The sequence below is a fragment of the Peromyscus maniculatus genome, chromosome 14 (genome assembly GCF_049852395.1).
Source record: "Peromyscus maniculatus bairdii isolate BWxNUB_F1_BW_parent chromosome 14, HU_Pman_BW_mat_3.1, whole genome shotgun sequence".
Classification (NCBI taxonomy): domain Eukaryota; kingdom Metazoa; phylum Chordata; class Mammalia; order Rodentia; family Cricetidae; genus Peromyscus; species Peromyscus maniculatus.
The window spans coordinates 55,711,631-55,731,622 of record NC_134865.1 but is presented as its reverse complement, the minus strand read 5'-3'; the positions used below and the strand labels follow the sequence as shown (position 1 = coordinate 55,731,622).

Genomic DNA, 19,992 nt, shown 5'->3' with positions numbered 1-19,992 from the left:
TATCCCTGTATGGATTTTACTGTCTTTAGTTTCTGTGAATCTGTAGCGACATCTGGGGAAGTGGACTGCAGTCTTCCAAGCATATCTTCCCACTTATTAATGTTTAAATTTACTATCAGAGATTGTAGACGTTTTCACAGAAACTTTTTTGTCAGATTGAGGCGCAATCCCTGCAGCCCCTGAGAGTTTTTTTTTTAATGTGAATGGATTTTGTGTGTTTTCTTTTTTTTATGTCTATTGAGGGTTATTGGTGTGTGTGTGTGTGTGTGTGTGTGTGTGTGTGTGTGTGTGTATGTGTGGTTTGTTAATATGGTGAGTTATGTTGATTGGTTTTGAACATTCCACTAATACTGTACTCCTGGGATAAGCATTGCTCTGTCATGATGTATTTCCCGTTTCTGTATTACTAGCCACATGTCACCAAGGTTTTATTTACATTTTCTGTCTATATTTGGTGAGATATTGGTCGATGGCTGTTTTGTAATGCTGTATCTGGTTTGCGTATTAAAGGATGCTTCATGTAGTGAGTTGGGAAGGGTGTTTTTCCTCCGATTTTTTGGAGGACTTTATCTATAGAATTGGTATTGTTTTCCTTTAATGTTTTGTAGCATTCACCAGTGAACCCATTTGGACTTGGTGATTTCTTAGAAATGTTTAACTATAGATTTAATCTCATAAGCAGACATAGGGCTATTCAGGTTGTCAGCTTCATCTTGGGTAAGCTTTGGTAGTTTGTCTATTTGAATAAGCTGTTTAAACTAGTTATACATCATTGCTCATAGGACCCTGTAAGATGTCTCAGCAAATTATGACATGTGTTGCTGAGCCAAACAACCCAACTTTCCCTGAAATCCACATGGTGGAAGGGGAGAACTAACTCCTGCAAGTTGTCCTCTGCCCTGCACACATGTTCCATGGCACACGTGTGTACACACACTCTTGCATGCACACGTACACTGTCTGGAAACAAATGAATAGAAAAGGTTGCTCAGAATATTGTTTTATTGGTTTTTAGTATATGTAGAATTTATAGTAGTGTAGCCTTTCATTCTTATATTGTAATTTTATTTTCCTTTTTAACTTCTGACTAGAGGCTTTTTATTTAAATTTCCTCAAAAAATAGCTTTTGGTAGCATCAACTCTCTCTCTCTCCCTTTCTCTCTCTTTTCTTCCCTCCTACCCTTCTCTCCCCCCGCCGCCCCCTCCCCCACTGCCCCCCCCAGACAGGGTTTCTCTGTGTAGCCTTGGCTGTCCTAGAACTCTCTCTGTAGACAAGGCTGTCCTCAAACTCAGAGATCTACTTGCCTCTGCCTCCCAAGTGTTGGGATTAAAGATGTGTGCCACTGCCACCTGGCTTGACAGTCTCATGTAACACAGGCTGGCCTTGAACTCATTGTGTGGCCGAGGATAATCTTACATTCAGATCCTCTTGCCTCTACTTCCCAAGGACGAGTTTCAGGTATACCAGGCAAGTACTCTACCAACTGAACCATATCCCTAGTGTCCCTCTACTCTGCTTTCAAGATAGGGGTTTCATTTATTCTGTAGTTGAGGCTGGCCTTGAATGCCTCATCATCCAGTCCCTCCCTCCCTGAGCTGGGGGTATAGCAGGGCCACCACACATCTTAACATGCCCACTGCATGTGCATTTTGTTGTTTATTTAAGCAGGGGCCCCTGTAGAAGGACATTTATTTGCTCTGCTACAGTGAATATACATTTTTACATTTAGGGATTCCTGGGAATGGGGTTGATAGGTCAAAGGGGGAATACTTGCAGAATTTTGCTAGTGATCCTAACTTCTTTATGATGTCACCCTGTGTCCTTTGCAGTGGAGCAGAGTGGTAGATACACTTCTAAGAACAGAATATTTCAACAGTGTAGGAGACAGATTCATGCCAGAGTGAGAACTAGAGATATTGGTACAAAGGCTGGGGTTCGAGGCACCCTTGTCAGGAACATGGTTGAGGTGATTCTTATACCAGATAGTGGTCAGATCTGTGTTTTTAAGGTTACATTGTAATTTTTCTTTTCTTTTCTCCTTCCTTCCTTCTTTTTTTTAAAAATAAGATGGGATCTCACTATATAGTCTTGGCTGGCCTGAAACTCACTATGTAGTCTAGGCTGGCCTGGTTTTGGACTCACAGATATCCTGCCTCCTGAGTGTTGAGGTTATAAGTATGCACTGGCTTCTACTCTTGGCATAATCTTAATACTCTTAAAACAAGTTCTTTTGACGAATGTACGTAGTGGGTCCTGGAGATTTTCTGCTTCTTCATATATTTCTTGTGCCTTGTTACAATGCTTTTATGTTACCGGGAGGCATGTTCTCTCTGAATGACTAGAGTTGGTGATGTTGATGATGTGATGTGACAGGAAGTAGCTTGGTGGCCCTGGGAAGAGGGACTGGGGCTCTTTTCCTTGTGGTCTTGGTGTGGGGAGCTGTTTTCCCAGAGAGCAGAACTCTTAGCTTTAATCCTGTGAACAATGGGAGACCCCTTGAGATTTGGGTAGGGTGGCGAGGATAGCCTTATTGCATCTGCTATGAGCTAGGCTCCATTAGGATGTGTATGATTTTGAGCTGGTTTCAAAGTCACCCTTAGCCTCGTGATTCAGCCTTTAAACGCCTCATGGAGTTTCTGCCCCAAGAGGAAAGGGTGGTAAATGTCAGCATCCATTGCTGTGCCTGCTTTAAGAGTGTGTGTGTGTGTGTGGGGGGGTGAAGCTTGGGAACCCTTGGGCCAGAAGAGGCAGGCCACATTTCTATGTTGACAAAGGCAGGGCAGTCTTGACACAAGGGACACCAGGATAGACTCTTAGGGAGGGCAAGCAGGAGGGATGTCCCCAGTGATGTGGACTAAATCCTGGAGTGCAGTGCCAGTGCCCAGACTCTTGTCATTTAGGGGTGGGTCAGGAATGCCTCAAGACCTTGAAAAAAAAGGCAGATTTTTAGCTAAGCTGAGAGGGTGGGTGGGCAGAGCTCCAGGGTCACACCCCTGATGTGCTTAGGAAGCATGCTTCCACTCTTCATGCTCTACCCGGGGCCTTGTGCTCATCTCTCCATCCCTGTCAGGATGGTTCATATGGAGGTTTTTCAACCGGCGCCCCGGACAGAGCCCCTGTGATGTGAGCAAGAGTTCTCTGTGCAAAGTTTCTTATGCAGGCATTTCCCCAGTTACAACTGCCTTGGCATGTCTCTGATATTCTAGTTCAGACTTAATGATTCAAGAACTACTCAACGCCCAGTCTTGGTGAGGAATTCCCAATGCATGGCACTACCTGTCTGTAAACGTGAAGGCCATTAACGACCCATTTTGGTGACATCCGATGGGAGTGAGATGTGGAGGAGCTCTTTAAATGGACTGATGGCCCTAAGAAGAGTCTCATGTGTGCCTTCTCATTTGTCTGGGTGGGGCTGCAGACAGGTGACAGATGGCCAGCAGTGTTTGGGTTCTTCATCTGTGGTCTCTGATCCTGTCCTCTGGCTCCAAGTAGACCTACCTCCTTCTTGTGTTCCCATTTCTCTCTGGTTCCTTCAGCATGAGTGGGGATGGGGGATGGAGGTGATTTCTGGTGACTGTTGGGAGAGAAGGTGGACAGACTAGGACAGACAGATTAGGAAGAAAGGCAGGGTAGCACAGATGTCGGCTGGCACACTGCCCTGTGAATGTATGAGTTTTCTTTCCATCACAGGGAAGGTTGGGTCCACCTTTGGGATGCTGTGGAAAGAACCTTCCCATCAGGGGACTTGAACTTCCACCCTTTGAATCTGGCTGGAGCAAGAGGGAATTACTTAGTCCTTTTCTGCTCCACTTAATTATTTTCCTGTGCTTTTTTTTTAATTCATTTTTTTTTCATTTTACATATCAACCACTGTTCCCCCCCCCCCCCCCCCGCAACCTTTCCCCCATTCCTCCCCCCCCCATTCACTCCTTATAGGGGATAAGGCCTCCCTTGGGTAGTCAACACAGGCTGGCATAACAAAAGAGCTCATGGACTCTGGACTGACAGCTGGGGAGCCTTTCTGGGGCTGAACTAGGCCCTCTGAATGTGGGTGACAGTCGTATGGCTTGATCTACTTGTGGAGCCCCTGACAATGGGACAGGGACCTACCCTGGGTACATGAATTGGCTTTTTAGAGCCCATTCCCTATGGCGGGATGCCTTACTCAGCCTTGATGCAGGGGGGAGGGGCTTGGTCCTGCCCCAACTTGGCGTGCTGTCCTGTGCTCTTTCTATGTCATGTCCTCGTCGTTGTTGTCGTCATCGTCCCCTCCCCAGTTCTTCCTACCTCAGGCCTTGTCAGAGATACTCAGACCCAAACTTGAACCACGTGCATAGCCAGGTATTTGTCTGCAGCCTGCTGGCCGTTTAAGCCACAGGCTCATCATAACAGAGTTTTCTCTGGATCCAGTTCTCCCAGCAAGTGCGCAAATTTCTGCCCGAGTGTGCAAGTTTCTGCCCGAGTGTGCCTGTCGCGCCTGAACTTTCACACGGGCAGAGTGTGGGAACTCGGAGCTGCAGCTCCAGGTGACAGAGCTGCAGTTGGCACAGGGGGTCTGTGACTGGAGGGGTAGCTGTGGTCTTGCTTGCTGGGGAGGATTGGTCCCTTCTTGTCCCCTGCCTCTTCCTCCTCCTCCTCCGTACCCAGCCCAACCCTAGGCTCAGTCCTCAAGGCTAACTTCCCCGACAGTGGTTGTGGCTCCCTCCTTTCCTTCCTCCTCCCCGCCCCCCCAACCCCACCCCCTCTTTCCCCCCACAGGCCTTTGAGTTATGGGCCCCCTGATCTAATGACATAAACAACATCAGTCTCGCGGGGCTCTGCTCTTCCCTCCGTAAGTGCAACTGTGGGGTGGAATGTGTGGGCTCAGAAGGGGCCCTGGTGTCTGTCAGCTTGTCAAGCAGGGTGAGGAAAGGAGGCAAGGAGCCCCAGGGGAGTGCTTCGGGGCCCATTTACTTGTTGAGACAAGGTGGATTCAAAGCAAAATGGAAAGAGACGCAGGTGTCCATCCTGGTGGCTGAAGAGCCAGCAGTGGCAAGGGCCGGGTTGTCACATGGGCACAGGGGTCTGAGACTCATCTGTATCAGCCAGCTTGTGGTGATCAGCGGCTGACCTCTGTCTAGTCTTCATGGTTGCAGAGAGATTCCTCTTGAACACCAGTTAAGTCCCACCATACTCCCCTGAGGTAGGCTGTTCAGATGATCTGAACTTACAGGCCGGCTCTGCCGAGGCTGTGCTGTTTCCTAATGCTCATGCTTATGAGATTCTTCTGCACCACAGGGCTTCCCCAAGCTAGGAAGTAAAATCAGCCCCTCTGCCACATTCACACTGTTGCTAGCCTTAGCTCTTCAGGAGAGTGGATGTAAGCCACCAGTAGGGAGGCGTCAGGAACACTAACCCACAGGGCAGTGATTACAATGTAGAGAGCGTATAGTACCCAGACATATGTGAACATTTTTTAATTTGGGCCCCTTAGACCCTTTGAGAGTGCTAGTCAGGACTAGCTTATCATTTAGCAGCCTTGGTCCAGGTTGGAAATACCAGGGATCAAAGGGGATGGGGCAAGAAGAAAACCCACGGCACAGAGATGGCCACACAGATATGGGTGGGCTCAGAACTAAGGCCGCCCCCCCCCCCTTGCATGGCTTGTCAAACAAGACATTTTCTTTTGTTGTTCTGGGAACTGAACCCAGGGTGTACGTGGTAGGTAAGGTCTTTACTGCTGAGCCATATCCCCAGCCCCTCTTGAATGGTTTGTGTCTTGGTGAATGAGTACCCTGGAGCCAGGACTATCGGAGCCAATGGTTATTATTTTTTTTCTTGTATTTCTGAATCTTGTTTAGTTCTGGTTGAGTTTATATGATGATTCCTAGATGTGCCTGCCAAGTATGGTGTGCTAAATATAGGGGACACTAGAGATGGGATGATTCCTGCCATCCCAGCTCTTCCAACACCAGTAGGGGAGACACTAGTATGCAGGCAATTAATTATATTACCTTGGGGGAATACAAGGAATTTAGGATCCTACAGGAAAGGCCATTAAACCAGTCTTGGTATAACAGAGAACACAGGCAAGCAGCTAGTAGATGATGTTCAGGCCTCCAGATGTTCTCAGTAGGCATTAAAACAAGCTATAAAGTTCCTTAAAAACAGTTGTTGAATTCTCTTAAAGGCTTACCACCCTTCAGATCAGAGGTCTGGTGTAGATTTCGGGCTCTGGAATTTCTGAGTTCTTCCAGGTATTTGCCATTTCAGCTGATTAGAGTCCCTAGCCCCAGATGAGTGGTGATTTCCAGGACTTGTTCTGTGATGTGGAGGAGTGGGCCAATCCTTGGGTCCTTGCTAAGATCCTGGGGGACCTTCCCCAGAAGCAGCTTGACTGTCTGGGTGGGGCCAGAGCAGATGCATCTATCCAGGAATGACAGGGCCAGAGATAACATCTTCCTTAAGTGAGTCACACCAGAAACATGGAGCCATCGTGAGGAATGTTTTCTCTCAGAGGGAGGTCACAGCTGCCCCTGTCTCCATGTCCAGGGAGCTCAAGATGACTTATATGACTCATTTAGCCTTTTATCCATCTGGTGCAGGCTGATCCTTAAACCTTCTGACTCCAACCTTAATATTTCCTGAGAATCAATGGGGTGGAGATACAAACCTCCAATGTATTCACCATTCTGAGAAACATGGGAAGAACTGTATCATTAAAATGATACTTAGCATACAAAGTTATGTGGGCATTTTGGTCCTTTAATGCTGGTATGGTTGCCAATCAATGGAAACCTTTTCCCCTCTTAACTCTTTTTGGTGGTGGTGGTGGTGGTGTGTGTGTACATGTGTGCTTACTCATGCATGTGGAAGTCAGAGATTGACTTTGGGTATCTTTCTCATCGCTCTTCACCTTGTTCTTTGAGGCAGGGTCACTCAGTGAACCCAGAGCTTGCTGTTTCAGCTCTACTGACTGGCCAGCAAGGCCCTGGGACCCCTCTGTCTCCATCTCTTCTTTCCAGCACTTGGGATTATAGACATGTGCCCTCTAGTGCTGGGAATTGAACTCAGGTCCTCACGCTAGTGTAGCAATTGAGTCATCTTCCCATCCCCATAACTCTGTGTGTGCATGTGAGTGTGCATGTGCGTGTTATATGTGCATATGTGTATGCAGGGTGCTTGGCATAGGAACGAAGCTGGTGGTGTTAGAAGCCAAATGCAGATAGGAACAGCTTTGGGGAGACAGTGTATCCTTGCCCATCCTATGGACTCTTCCCATTTCTGTGTATGGGGCTTGGCAGGTGGGCCAGGAAGTCTAGGAACACATGCTATACCAGTGGGTGTCCAGGGCAGGCCATACCTCCACGAGTTGCCCATGTCTTCCGGCCTCTGCAAACGGCCCAAAGCTGATGGTGGTGGGTGGGAGGAGGCTGCAAGCAGATCTTGTGACACCATGTCTTTGAAACACTTCCTAGTCAAGGCTCTCACTGGCTTCTGCTGTTCCTCTCTGAAGGGAGCTTGTTTAACTTGGCCCCGGGCAGAGGGACAGTCACTGCGGGGCCACTGCCTTGCACACCTGGTGGCTTACAAGTCTCTGCAGGGCAGATAATACCTTTCTGCTAAAGGTGGTGGCTCTGCCTGGTGATGGGCCTGCTGAGCATTCTGATGGACTAGATAGAGGTCTGGGAAATGCCTTAGATTATACCTTAACTCAACTGTGGACCAGCTGGATGACGCTAACAAGTTGCCTTACCTCTCTGGGCTCCAGTTGTCTCTCGCTGTGAATGGCAGGTTAGGCAGGGTAGTCTGTGATGTCCTTTCTGGTCTAAAGCCTTTTATCTTTACCTTGTGTCTGTCCACAGGCCTTGCTCCGGGCCAGCTGTATACGTATCCTGCCCGCTGCTGGCGCAAGAAGCGACGATTGCATCCACCAGAGGACCCAAAGCTTCGACTCCTGGAAATAAAACCTGGTAAGTGCCCTGTGGAGCTCAGCTGGGCCAGGGGCAGGAGAGCTGAGGAGGCCTGAGCTGCCCATGGCAAGACTCACTGCTCTGGTGTCCACTTGGCGGTTTCTTGGCCCGAGGCTGCCACTCAGTGGTAGAGACCTTACCTAGTTTGCTCAAGGCCTAGAGTTCAACCCCTAGACTGCAAGAAAAAGTGAAACAAAGTAATAAACAGAAATCCCCAACAGGAGTTGTTTCTGGCAGAAGAATGGCGCCCATGTGGCACCCAGAGATGTGCATAGGCTCACTCTGTGTTTAAGTATAGTCTGTTGTCTTCCCAACTTCTCTGGGTTTGGGGGTTTTGTGCCATCTCTTTTCTTCCCTCTTGCCTCCTTTGAGAAGCCAAGCAGTGGTAGGGGCTAGGCCTCAGTTTCCCTCCCTTACCAGAGCCCAAGGAACAACAATATCTTGGTTCAGATCCCTCTCTCTTTCTTGTAGCCTCAACGAAGACACCCCGATCCAGGTATATTTTCCCAAAGAGGCCAGGGTGTCCTGGGGACCACCCCACACACACCTGTGTGACTTTCTGGAATGAAAAGGATAGCTTGTTAAAACTCGAACTTGCTTTGGGGGGTGAGAGAGTCAGGTTGTCAAGGTCACCCCTGGGGTGCAGGCTTCTTTGCCTTGACTCACCTGGAATCTTCAGACACGTGGCTGTCTTCACATCCCTGTCTGGGTTGCAATGTGACAGAGTCAAGGCAAAAGTCATCTCACCCCAGACCTCTGCTCAGTGTGTGGGGTCCTCGGGTCCAGTGGAACCCTTCAGTGCTGGGCCGGCTGCTCCTGATTGGAGTCCACCCAGTGAACGGGTCAAGATGACAGAAGAAAACGACAAACCAGTGACTGGCCTGTTGGCCACTTTCCTCAGTGCGATCACGACCGTGAGGTCAGCACAAGTACTGTCCTCCCAGCATGCATCAGTCTAGGGATGATGGCGGTTTTTTGGGCATTTTTGTTCTATGCTCATGTTTCCTTTTGAGCTGCAGTGTGTGTTCGGCACTTGCCCACCTCCCGTTTTGATGGAGCCACACCTCAAGTACCTAATAGACACACACAGCTAACGGAGCCGGGTCGGTCAGTGTGGTTCTAGGGACACACAGAAAGTGTGACCCCAAGCAACGCCAGCAGCGGCAGTGGTGGCATCTGGAATCAACATGAGTTTGAGGCCAGCCTGAGTTACGTTGTGAGTTCTAGGTCAACCTGCGCTACATGGGACCCTGTCTAAACAAAACAAACAAATAAACAACCCCCCCCCAAACCAACAACAAAAATGAAAGAATGCACTGGGCGTGGTGGCTATGCCTTTAATCCCAGCACTCTGGAGGCAGAGGCAGGGGGATCTCTGTGAGTTTGAAGCTAGCCTGATCAATATAGCAAGTTCCAGTGAGACTCTGTCAGAGAAGAAAGAAATGAAAGAAAAAAAAAAGAATACTTGGCAAAGGATGCTGTAAGATCAAATACATCTAGCTCAAATACATAAAAGGTATCATTAACCCGTTTCTTTATAGTGGTCCAGCCAGGTTAAGAAACTTGTTCGAAGTCACACAGGAATTCCTATGGGCCCAGCAGGGAATTCAAATGGCTTGAGTTCCTGTTCAGGGGCTTTTCTGCTGCCTCAGAGAGTTCTCTTTAGATGTTTACTTTATGATTATAAAATTAATATTCAAATACAGAGAGAGAGAGAGAGAGAGAGAGAGAGAGAGAGAGAGAGAGAAATAGAGAGATACAATTCCTTCAGTCAGAAGTGTTGGAAGCTCAAACCTGACTAGCCTAAGCCAAAAATGGAAAACTGATGCACAGAACAGTAAATCTGGATGCCCAAAGTGAGGGCTGTATGTCTTGTGCTGTGTGCAACATGCTCTTCTCCTCATGGGGAGGTCCCAGACTCGGCACCCAGCAGGACAGTCCCCTTCTCCAGCTGTGGCAGAGAAGCCCTAGGGAGGACTGAACAGCTGGCTGGGTTTTTGTCTGCTCCACAAATTCTTGTCACCCAGGGGCCTGAGTCACCACCTTCCTCAGCAGTGGCTTCTGATTAGCATAGTGCTTGGCAAAGCCCTTTCCAAAGCTTTCCTGGTCAGCAGACACCTCATACCGGGAGGGATGGTGGGGGAACAGTGTTCTAAGCTTAGTTCATAGATGAGAGCAGTCGTGTGGACAGAACCAAGAGTGTTTACTGTGGGGATCATGTTCCTGAGAAGTCATGGACCGCTGCTCGTGGGACTGAGGCAAAAAGGGATTTCTGAGGGGTTTTGATCTATCTGTAGATGTTTATGTTGGGCCTCCTGGCCTCCCAGCATCTGCTTCCTGTCTGTGGTTGGGTGGGAGGAGCTGTGTTTATAGGTGCTGGAGACTGGCCTCCTCCACTTGGGCTGCCATGACGGCCGAGGGAGAAGGCGGCAGGGTTGGCGGTTTCTGGTAGCAGTTTCCTCCAGCACACGATGGTTCTTTGGGAGACCCATGGAAAAGACTCCCAGAGTCTCTGCTTCAAAGTGTGAGGTGGAAGTGGCCGTACCAACTTCAGAGAGGAAGGCCCAAATCAAAGGTGCTTAGTGTTTTAGAGCAGGACCTGCTCTGGAGAGAGGAGCCACGGCTCTGTGAGTGTGGGCCCTTAGGGGTGTCCTTAGCCCCTGTGGGTAAAACTGCGCTGTCTTGGGAGGCCTGTTCTTCCAGCCAGGGCTCAGGTGCTGAGAGACAGTAAACAGCCCGGCTTGAGAATCAGGAACTTTAAGACCATACACGCTTCTCAGAGACATGTGTTCCCGCTCTGTGTGAGCCCGTGAAACAAGACACCCCAAACCCCAAGCCTTTGGCCAAGTGCTGGTTACTTCCCATCCTTTTCTGAGTCGGTATTGCCAGGTCTAGCACGGTGCTCAGAATGCCTTGCAAGTGGTGAGAAAAGATGCCCAGGAGTGGCCTTGGCCCTGGGATCAATGCCTTAACCTAGCACCTGGAAATGGCCAGGATGAAATGCCATCAAAGCAGCATGCCATGATCTTCCCGGAGATGACTCAGGCTGGCATTTGAATTTATGTGTGTGTGTTTGTATGAGCATACATGTGAGTGTACATGTCGGCATTCATGTATACCAAAGCCAGAGGTCAGTCTTGAGTGCCATTCCTCAGGAACCATCCACCTTGTTTTATAAGACAGGGTCTCTCATTGGCCTGAAGCTTGCCGATTCGGCTAGTTGGGCTGCCCAGTGAGCCCCAAGAATTCTCGCTCTGCCTCCCCAGTGCTGGGGTTATAGGGACACGCAATCTTGCCTAGCTTGTAGAGCTTAGCTATTTTAAAGTCGATTCTGGGGATTGAACTCAGGTCCTCAAGCTTGCATGCACCCACTTTACTGACTGAGCCAACTTCCCATTCTAACACTTGGGTTTTTCAAAAGAGTCAAAGTTTCAGGAACATCCCTTCAACAAGGGCCCCAGCGAGCACACAGGCACCTTCAGGCAATGTGCAAGGTGACACTGTCACTGGCTGGATTCCCACAAAAGGATGAAAAACGCAGCCCCTCTCCAGTGCCCTCATGAGAGATGCAGTCTCTGCTTTCGTCATTTATAAGATGCAGTTTCCTCCTAGGGAACCTCTTTTCTTTTCTGGGGTATGTTCTCTCTAAACAGGTTGATTTGGACAATTTTTTTTTAAATGGCCAGTTCTTAGTTTTATTCCATTTGGGCTCCAAGAGAGCTCAGAGTTTTGATCGATACCATTGAGTGTGACTCAGAGGAAAACCACTCATGGAGTCTCTGGAGAACTTACTATATAATTCCTCTTAGGTCAGGTAGGTGTGTGTGTGTGTGTGTGTGTGTGTGTGTGTGTGTGTGTGTGTGTGTGAGAGAGAGAGAGAGAGAGATGTGTATAAGTGTGTGAGTGTACATATGTGTATAAGTGTCTCTCTCTCTATATGTGTGTATATATATGTGTGTGTATAAGTGTGTGTGTATGTGTGTATGTGTGTTTGCATGTCTCTGTATATGTGTGTGTGTGTGTATGTGTGTATGTGTGTGTGTGTGTGTATGTGTGTGTGTGTGTGATTGTGGCAGTGAAGGAAACAGAGGGAGACAGAGAGATATGGTCCTCTTCACCTGTGACAGAGGAGGGAAGTCTTAGCACCTTCAGCCTTTGACAAGTACTGGCTCAGAGCTGGGAAGATGACTCAGTGACAAGCTTGCCACGCCGGCACCTCTAACCTCATGCCAGGGAGGCGGAGGCAGGAGGGTCTGTGGGCCTTGCTGCCCCATGGTAAGCCTGTCTCAAAAAGGTGGTGTGAAGTGGAGGTGGAGGGCCAGCAAGATGGCTCAGCAGGCGAGGGTGCTTGTGGTCAAGCCTGATGACCTGAGTTTGATCCCAGAGCCCACATAGTAACAGGAGAGAACATACTCCCACAGGTTGTCTTCTGACCTTCACATGTGTGTGCACACACGTGCACACACCCCCATACCCACACTCACACCCACATAAGAAAACAAAGAAAAAAATGAGATGGAGAGTGACTGAGGAAGAAACCAGTGTTGACCTCTGACCTTCACACACATGTGCACACATTTGCAATGTGCATTGATATACATGTGCATATATATACATATATACACATATATATTCACAAACATGTACATAAATACACACATGAACACATCCACATGTACACACAAAGCACAGGTCTGTTGGACTGGACATTTTATTGCTGGTGGTATGTCATGCATATACTGTCTTAGTTACTATTCTGTTGCTGTGAAGAGACACCATGACCAAGGCAACTCTTACAAAAGGAAGCATTTAATTGGGGCTGGCTTACAGTTGTAGAGGGTGAGTCCATGATCATCATCATGTGAAACACACAGGCACAGCAGTAGAGCAGTAGCTGAGAGCTTTACATCCTGGTCCATTGGCAGCAGGCAGAGAGAGAGAGAGGGAGGAGAGGGGGAGGGGGAGGGGAAGAGGGGAGAGAGAGAGAGAGAGAGAGAGAGAGAGAGAGAATGCCTGGCATGGGCCCAGTGGTACACTTCCAACAAGGCCACACTTCCTCATCCTTTACAAAAAGTTCTGCTAACTGGGGACCAAGAATTCAAACATGAGAGACTCTAGGGTCCCTTTCTTATTCCAACTACCACACATAGTATGTGCTATTTAATTTTAGATACATATTATCTAAACTATAAACATATTTCCTTAAATATGGCTATTGTGGCATTGCTCGTAACAACAATAAACAAAGCTTCGAAACTATTATGAAGCCCTTTGATGGGGCCTAGTTAGTTGCATATTACATTCATAAAGTGCAATATTATTTTGCCTTTTAAAAGTGTGACTCAAAGGCCAATGAGGTGGCTGAGCAGGTAAAGGTGTTCACTGCACAAGCCAGGTGACCTGAGTTCGATCCTGAGAACCCATGTTAAGGCAGAAGGAGAAAACCAGCTCCACAAAGTTGCCCTCTGACCTCCATATGTGTGCCGTGGCATGTGTGCGCCCCATCATGCACACACACATGCATACACATATGTAGCACGAATTGTTAGAAGTTCTTATTACTAAAAACAAACCTGGAGCCAGGCATTGGGGTGAACGCTGAAAGATCAGAGAAACAGAACCAGCTACAGCTAACCTCACCTCGCCAATTCCTCAGCTGATCTTATTTCCTCAAACTGGAGCCTCTGTGTCCTCATCTGAATGGATCTCAGCTGAATGGCTGTTAGAAGCCTTAAAGCTTAACCAGGCTCTAGTTCCTGGTCCTTATGCCTTATATACCTTTCTGCTTCCTGTCATCACTTCCTGGGATGAAAGGCATGTGTCATCATGCCTGGCTGTTTCCAGTGTGGCTTTGAACGGATCTCTGCCTCCTGAATGCTAGGATTAAAGGCGTGTGTGCTACCACTGCCTAACTTCTATGTTTAATATAATAGCTATTCTGTTCTCTGACCTCTGGATAAGTTTATTGGGGTACACAATATATCAACCACACACATATGTACACCCCCCTCAAATTTTTAAAAAGAGACTCAAGAAAATCAAAGATGTCTAAGATATAAGAATAACTAGGAAAAATAATTTGTGTAACATCATATATAATCTTTGGATAAAACTTGCTAAAAGTCAGTAATTTATCTATCTTGGCCTGAATCTCTTTAAAAATACAGAAATTAGAAGAGTGAACTTATGTTGGAAGGTAACCAACCACCTTCTCACACTTCTGGGAGGGTGGGTGCCCCTGGACATGTCCTAGGAATTTGGCAGTGTTGAAGACTCCTGGGGTCCCTGTCGACACCATCCTGAAGTGCATTCCCCCTTCCTCCCTCCACCCCCCGTTGGCTTGTGGGAGGAGGACCCTGTTCTGTGTGGACTGAGGGTCGCTGCCTGGAACCAGATTACCCCATGTCATGAGCATCCTCCATGCCAAATCTTGCATGGAGAAGGAGGAGGGCAGGCTACAGAGCATCATGCCAACCCTAGGGCTTGTCTTCCTGTCCTCTTTGAGGTCCCGGCACCGCCTCATGGGCTAGGTGTGAGATGGCTGTCCCTGTGTCTGGACTGAGCTTGGTGACTGTCAGGAAACCAGGTCTGGACACAGTGGGGAAGGCCATATTTGGCAGTCTAGGGAAGGTTCTGGCTTGGCTCCCCCACACTCCTTGAAGGACACAGCTCATCTTCAATGAGGGGGCTCCCCACATGGGGACAAAAAGAGCTGCCTTTAAGTCATTCGTTCCTGGCCAGAGTTATGACTGGATGGAGAGGCTCCTCCTCAGTCTGGCAGCTTTCATTCTACCTGTCACTGTGAACATGTCACCCCTTCTACATCTATTTCTTGTTGGGAAGACCAATGTGTGGTGTGGGGTGGGGTGGGAAGGGGCTACGAGCTGGGAAGAACTCCTTGGAGTCTCGGGGTGTCCGTATTGTCCTGGACCTATGTGTTTCTCTCATTCCCCACTCCCATCTCTGAATGAGGAGCCCGCAGGCTCCCGCTGGCCTGCTGTCTGAAGGACGACACACACAGAACTACTTCTCTCTGCCTGACAACTGGGTGCAGTGTTCTCTGGGACTTGCTCTTGGTCGCAGAGGTAGCACAAGGTGTTTTGCCACGCAGAGATGTCACAATTCCTGCAACAGGAAATCTGGGGCTAGTGAGAAGCCTCCTCCTGGTCACCTCCCCTCCCCCCCCCCCCCTCCCCGCCCCAAGAACTGAGCTCTGTCCTTGAAAAGGGGAAGGGCAGATTGTGGGCAAAACTAGCTCCTTCAAAAAGGAGCCTTCAACTTTTTTTTTTTTTTGGCCTGGCGAAGTAAAGAAAAAGGTTGGTAACAAACTTTTCCTTAGTGTCCCTCTGGATTAAACGCTCGGCGAGTTGAACATCTTTCAACTCCAGACCTTTGGTCCCTGTGGTCTTGGGAAGATATTATCTTCATTTTAGAGGTTGGGAAACTGTGGTGCAGATTAGAAAGTTAATTTCTCAAGGGTCCGTGGTGAAGCTGAGAAGAAGGCGCACTAAAGGAAGCAGGTCGGGACTGGTATCATTCTCTCCGGGACCCGAAGTACACGTTCATCCGGATGCTCGCAGACTCATGAGGCTTTGAAGGTCTGGCTGTCCCCTGCTCCCTGAGAACCTGAGGCTCCCATCAGCGCCTCTGGCCTGCCACGCTCGGGCACCAGCAGGCTCTTTGCCTCCTTTGCTGAACTCCAAGGGTAACGGGAGGGAAGGCAGCCAGAAACGAGTTCTGGTTCTTTCTCCTCGTTTCTTGTTTTGGGCAGCGTTTCAATGACTGGGGATGAATGACCAGGATATACTTACTTCCCTCCTTGGGCTGCCGGTGGCGGTGATGTGGGGGGAGCGACTGACAGGAAGGCGGGAGCCCTGAAGGAGACTGTAGCTCAGGATGCCCCCAAACACAGAAAGCCATAAGCCAGCCAACAAGTCAGTTACCAAGACCCTCAGAGGGGTATCCTCAAGGGAAAGGTCCAGGAGGAGGCCGGAGCCTGCCGAGGGTGCTGTCCCTGCCTCGCAGAATTGCCAGAACTCTACAGATGGGAGCAGGCTCTGGCCAACTTCCCCAGCGTTTGCAAATCCTGCATCTTAATTAGTTCCCTACTGTCTTTGTACATGGCCCACATTTTAATAGTCTCTGGGCTTCTTCCACCATTTGCTCTCTGATGCTTGATGTGATTTCTCTTCTCCCCAAGACAGTTCCCCCCTGGTTCCTCTAACACCCTCCCATCCCGGAACAGCTTAAGGAACGCTGATGTGCCAAGCATGTAGGTTGAGATTGATGGGGTTGTCGGCAGGCTCCTGTGCCCCCCCCAACCCTCCCCCTCCGCCAGGCGCTCCTCAGATGGATGAGTCAGGTGGGGGTGGTGGTGGTGGTGGGCACAAGTGCAGGCAGCGAGGAAGAGACAAGCAGAGCCCGGAGCTAGGTGTGAGCCCGTGGTCAGTGTGACCTTCCACCGGGCCCGCCGGGAATGCTTCTGTGTCCTTCCTCGGGAGAAGGACACGGGCGCCCACCCCCATCTGTCAGTGTTTATCTGCCTCTGCGTGGGGGTGTCTGAGCTTGGGATGGCCGGGAGAATGGATGCCTTCAAGTGCATCAGGGGAAATGACCTGTCATTTATCTCTTTCCTGCGATGTCAGAGCCTGCAGCTATCTATCCCAGATGCCTGCCTCGGCTGCCTCTCCGGCTCCTGGTGGCCCCAGGAGTAAGGGGAGCTGGGGAGAGGTGGGCAGGCCTCCAGCTAGCTCACTTCATGTTGCAACTGTCTGTGTCCCTGGGACCTGCTCCTGGGCTCCCCTGTGGTCTCGGGGGGGGCGGAACTGGGGTTGACAGAATTTAGGCGTCCTTGGCACAGCGTGTGCTCCTGGCAAGGGACACAGGCCTGCAGCTGGAGGCGGGCAGGGTAGCCGCATGGCTGCTGCTGGGCCTAAGGCTTCATTTTATAGCTGGGCCAGAGAGCCATCTTTAGAGAAGGGGCCATAAGCCTGAGAATCACTTAAGTCTGCCATTACCCGCCCCCCCACCTCCCTCACCGCTTCTCACTGACAGGTAGAGAGAGGGCAGGGACCCATCTTCTTCTCCTGCTGGATCGCTAGCAGCCAGCACAAAGGCCTAGTGCGTGGCAGAAGGATGATACAGAGTTGTCAAATGAGGCTGGGACAGCACACTGAGCTCTCTTTGTCCTTTCTCAGACGAGGGAAGCTGAGGGAGGGAGGAGGAGAAGCCTTGGCCCTGAGCGGGGCTTCCCATCCAGCTCCATCATTGTCCTGGGCCTCTATTTAGTCGTCGGTTGGAGACCCCTTTCCGGTGCTCTTTCCTTTTCTCATAGTCTGCTGGAGAAGAACCACTGAATGGATGTCCCAAGGCCTGGGTTCAAGTTCAGACTCCTCCAACCACTAGCTTTGGGAGCTTGGGCAAGTTACCTGGATGATCTGACCTTGATTCTTCAGGAAGAAGCTAATGGTAGCTTCTTGAGGGCATTCTAAAGACCAGGTGGTAGGGAGGCAGTGTGAGGAGGCACAGCAGTGTTGCCCCTCCAGACGCTCTGGAGTGAGCCCAGGGGCCTCCACTAACCCTGCACCACTCCTCAGGATCAGTGATGAGATTGTTACAGACAGCTTGCTGCACCGCAGGGAAATTGTGCTCTGTCTTGTCTGGAGAGGGAACACATAATACCTCTGAGTTTTCCCCCAAAGCCTCCTTCTAGAATCTTCTTTGTGAGGAGAGTTCTGGGAACCTGGCTGTGGGACCCACTGTTTGCTTTTACTATAGCGGCTGTCCTGCAGTATGCTAGGGCAGTTAGCAGCAATGTGATAAGCTAGGGCAGGCCCATTTGCCCAAGCCTGTCCTCTGCTCTGGTGGAAGCTGGTCTGTCTTCTTCTTGGAGAACCATTCCTCTGTGGACTTGCCCAGATAAGGATCGACATCTTGGTCCCTGTAGCATGAGACATCTAGCCTTGGGACAGATTTGTTATGTAGGGAAGCCTCCTTGCTTGGGGACCAGGGGACTCCTGCCCAGTGTAATCTGGATGGGTTTGACAAGGAGATTCTAAGGTCCCTGAAGACAGAGCCTTGCCCCTGTTCAGCCAGCTCCCTTCCAGCCCACGCGTATCCTGGGGCTCTGTATGTCGTATAGAACCTCCTAACTGGTCTCCTCCTTTTTGTCCACGCCCCCCTCCACTTCAGAGTGATCCTGTTACTATATAGGCATCAGCCTGCTTCTCTGCTCAGAACCTCCCGTGGCTTACCATCACGCTTAGGGGGGAAGCTGATATTCTTGCTGCCACCTACGCAGCACTTCAAAGTCCCCACAACTCCCTGTGTGTGCTCCAGGCAAATGGCAGCTTCAGGGCACATGCACAAATGACTCTCTACCTGTGACGTCATTGCATGGACATCGGAACAGGCTCCTTCTCACTTCTCTTCCAGGTCCATGCTTTAAGGTATCTCAACCCTCCTATCACCCCCACGTGCCACTTTCCCAGCCCTGCTCTGTCTTTTCTCCAAAGCACCGATTACCCAATGTCGGCCTGTAGACGTTACCCACTCATTTCTTATATCGCTCGCCACCTGTATCATCTCTTAGGAACTTGCATGTAAGTTCCGTTTGTGAAGGCGGGGATTTTTGCCTCATCCACAACTGTGTCCCAAGCACCTGGGACAGCCTGGTACGCAGTAAGTACTCGGCCATATCTGCCAAATCAATGGACAGCAGGGTGCCGTCTACCATGCCGCTGCTGGGTCTCCTTCAGAGCTGCAAGGACTGTACCTGCCCTGGCATTGGGGCAGGGGCCATGTCTCTGCTTGGAGCTCCATTCACACCCCACCTCTCCTGTCCCTTTAACTGTTCCAGATCCCGCCTGGTTGCTTCTGCCCTCCCTGGGCCGTACCCATTCTGGGGAGAGCTGGGTCTTGTCATGCCTGGTGGCCTGAGAGTGTTGGAAGTTAGGGAGTTGGGTCTGAGGAGCACAAGAACAGGAGCTTAATCTCATGTAGTGCCAGCTGGCCTTGAACTTGCTGTGTAGCCAAGAATAGTCCTGAACTCTTAATCGTGTGTGTGTGTGTGTGTGTGTGTGTGTGTGTGTGTGTGTGTGTGTGTAGTCACATCCGTTTTATATAGGACTGGGTATAGAGCCCAGGGCTGCATGCATGGCTAGGCAAGTACTCTAGCAACTGAGCTGCAACCCCGGTCCTGAACTATTTAGTTTTTAACTTTCCCAAGCTTTATAATGGTATACTTGAAGTGGTGTGTGTGTGTGTGTGTGTGTGTGTGTGTGTGTGTGTGTGTGTGTGTTCCTGGAGGCCTCGGGTATGGTAGGCAAGTGCTCTAGCAGTGAGCCACATTCTTATTCAACCTGATGTTTGATATATGTGGACACTGTACAATGACTAGATAAGACTAATGAATGTGTCTATCACCTCATAGAGTTGATCATTATTTTTGGTGGTAAGAACACTCAGATCTACTCCTTTAGCAATTTTAAGTCCAACAATACATTATTAATAACCAGTCACCATGCTGTTCCATAGATCTCCAGAATGCATTCATCCTACCTACCTGAAACCTTGGAACCTTCTCCAGTGGGATCCACACACCGTGGGAATGCCTCCTCCACTCAGTCTATTCCCACTATGATGCATCTCTCTGCCCTTCCTATGACACAGCACTTATTCATCCTGTGGGCTGGCCCAGGAGTGACTTCCTTTGATGTCATGGATATTTCTGTGTGCCTCAGGTCCTGGAAACTGCTTCCCTGGAGCACTAATCGCAAATTCTAGAACTTACTTGCCTTAAGGTGTCCTCTTAGAGGAGTGTGGGCAGGCACAGCCAGGGTCACTGGGGTGGGGGAGGGGAATGATGGTTCTCCTGTTGGGGGCGCTATCCTGGGATGCTAACCCAAGCTATCTATAGCAGGACCTGAGAGCTGCAGCCTGGGTGACAGGTCCTCAATGAGAACCTCATTTTGAGCGTTATAAGTCATAAACCCGGAAGTCAAATGCAGGCCAGAAAAGGGATCCATCTGCTCATTCCCC

General features: G+C 49.6%; 1 protein-coding gene across 5 annotated transcripts in view; it reads left to right on the top strand.

Annotated features, from left to right (window-relative positions):
* The window catches only part of Dpf3 (double PHD fingers 3), a 292,453-nt gene that overhangs the window by 145,865 nt on the left and 126,596 nt on the right, over positions 1-19,992 (top strand). For all 5 annotated transcript variants that reach the window (XM_015991899.3, XM_042260868.2, XM_076551003.1 and 2 more), the window contains exon 3: positions 7,846-7,953. In XM_015991899.3, coding sequence (XP_015847385.1) covers positions 7,846-7,953 — 108 coding nt within the window. The remainder of the gene's footprint in view (positions 1-7,845; positions 7,954-19,992) is intronic.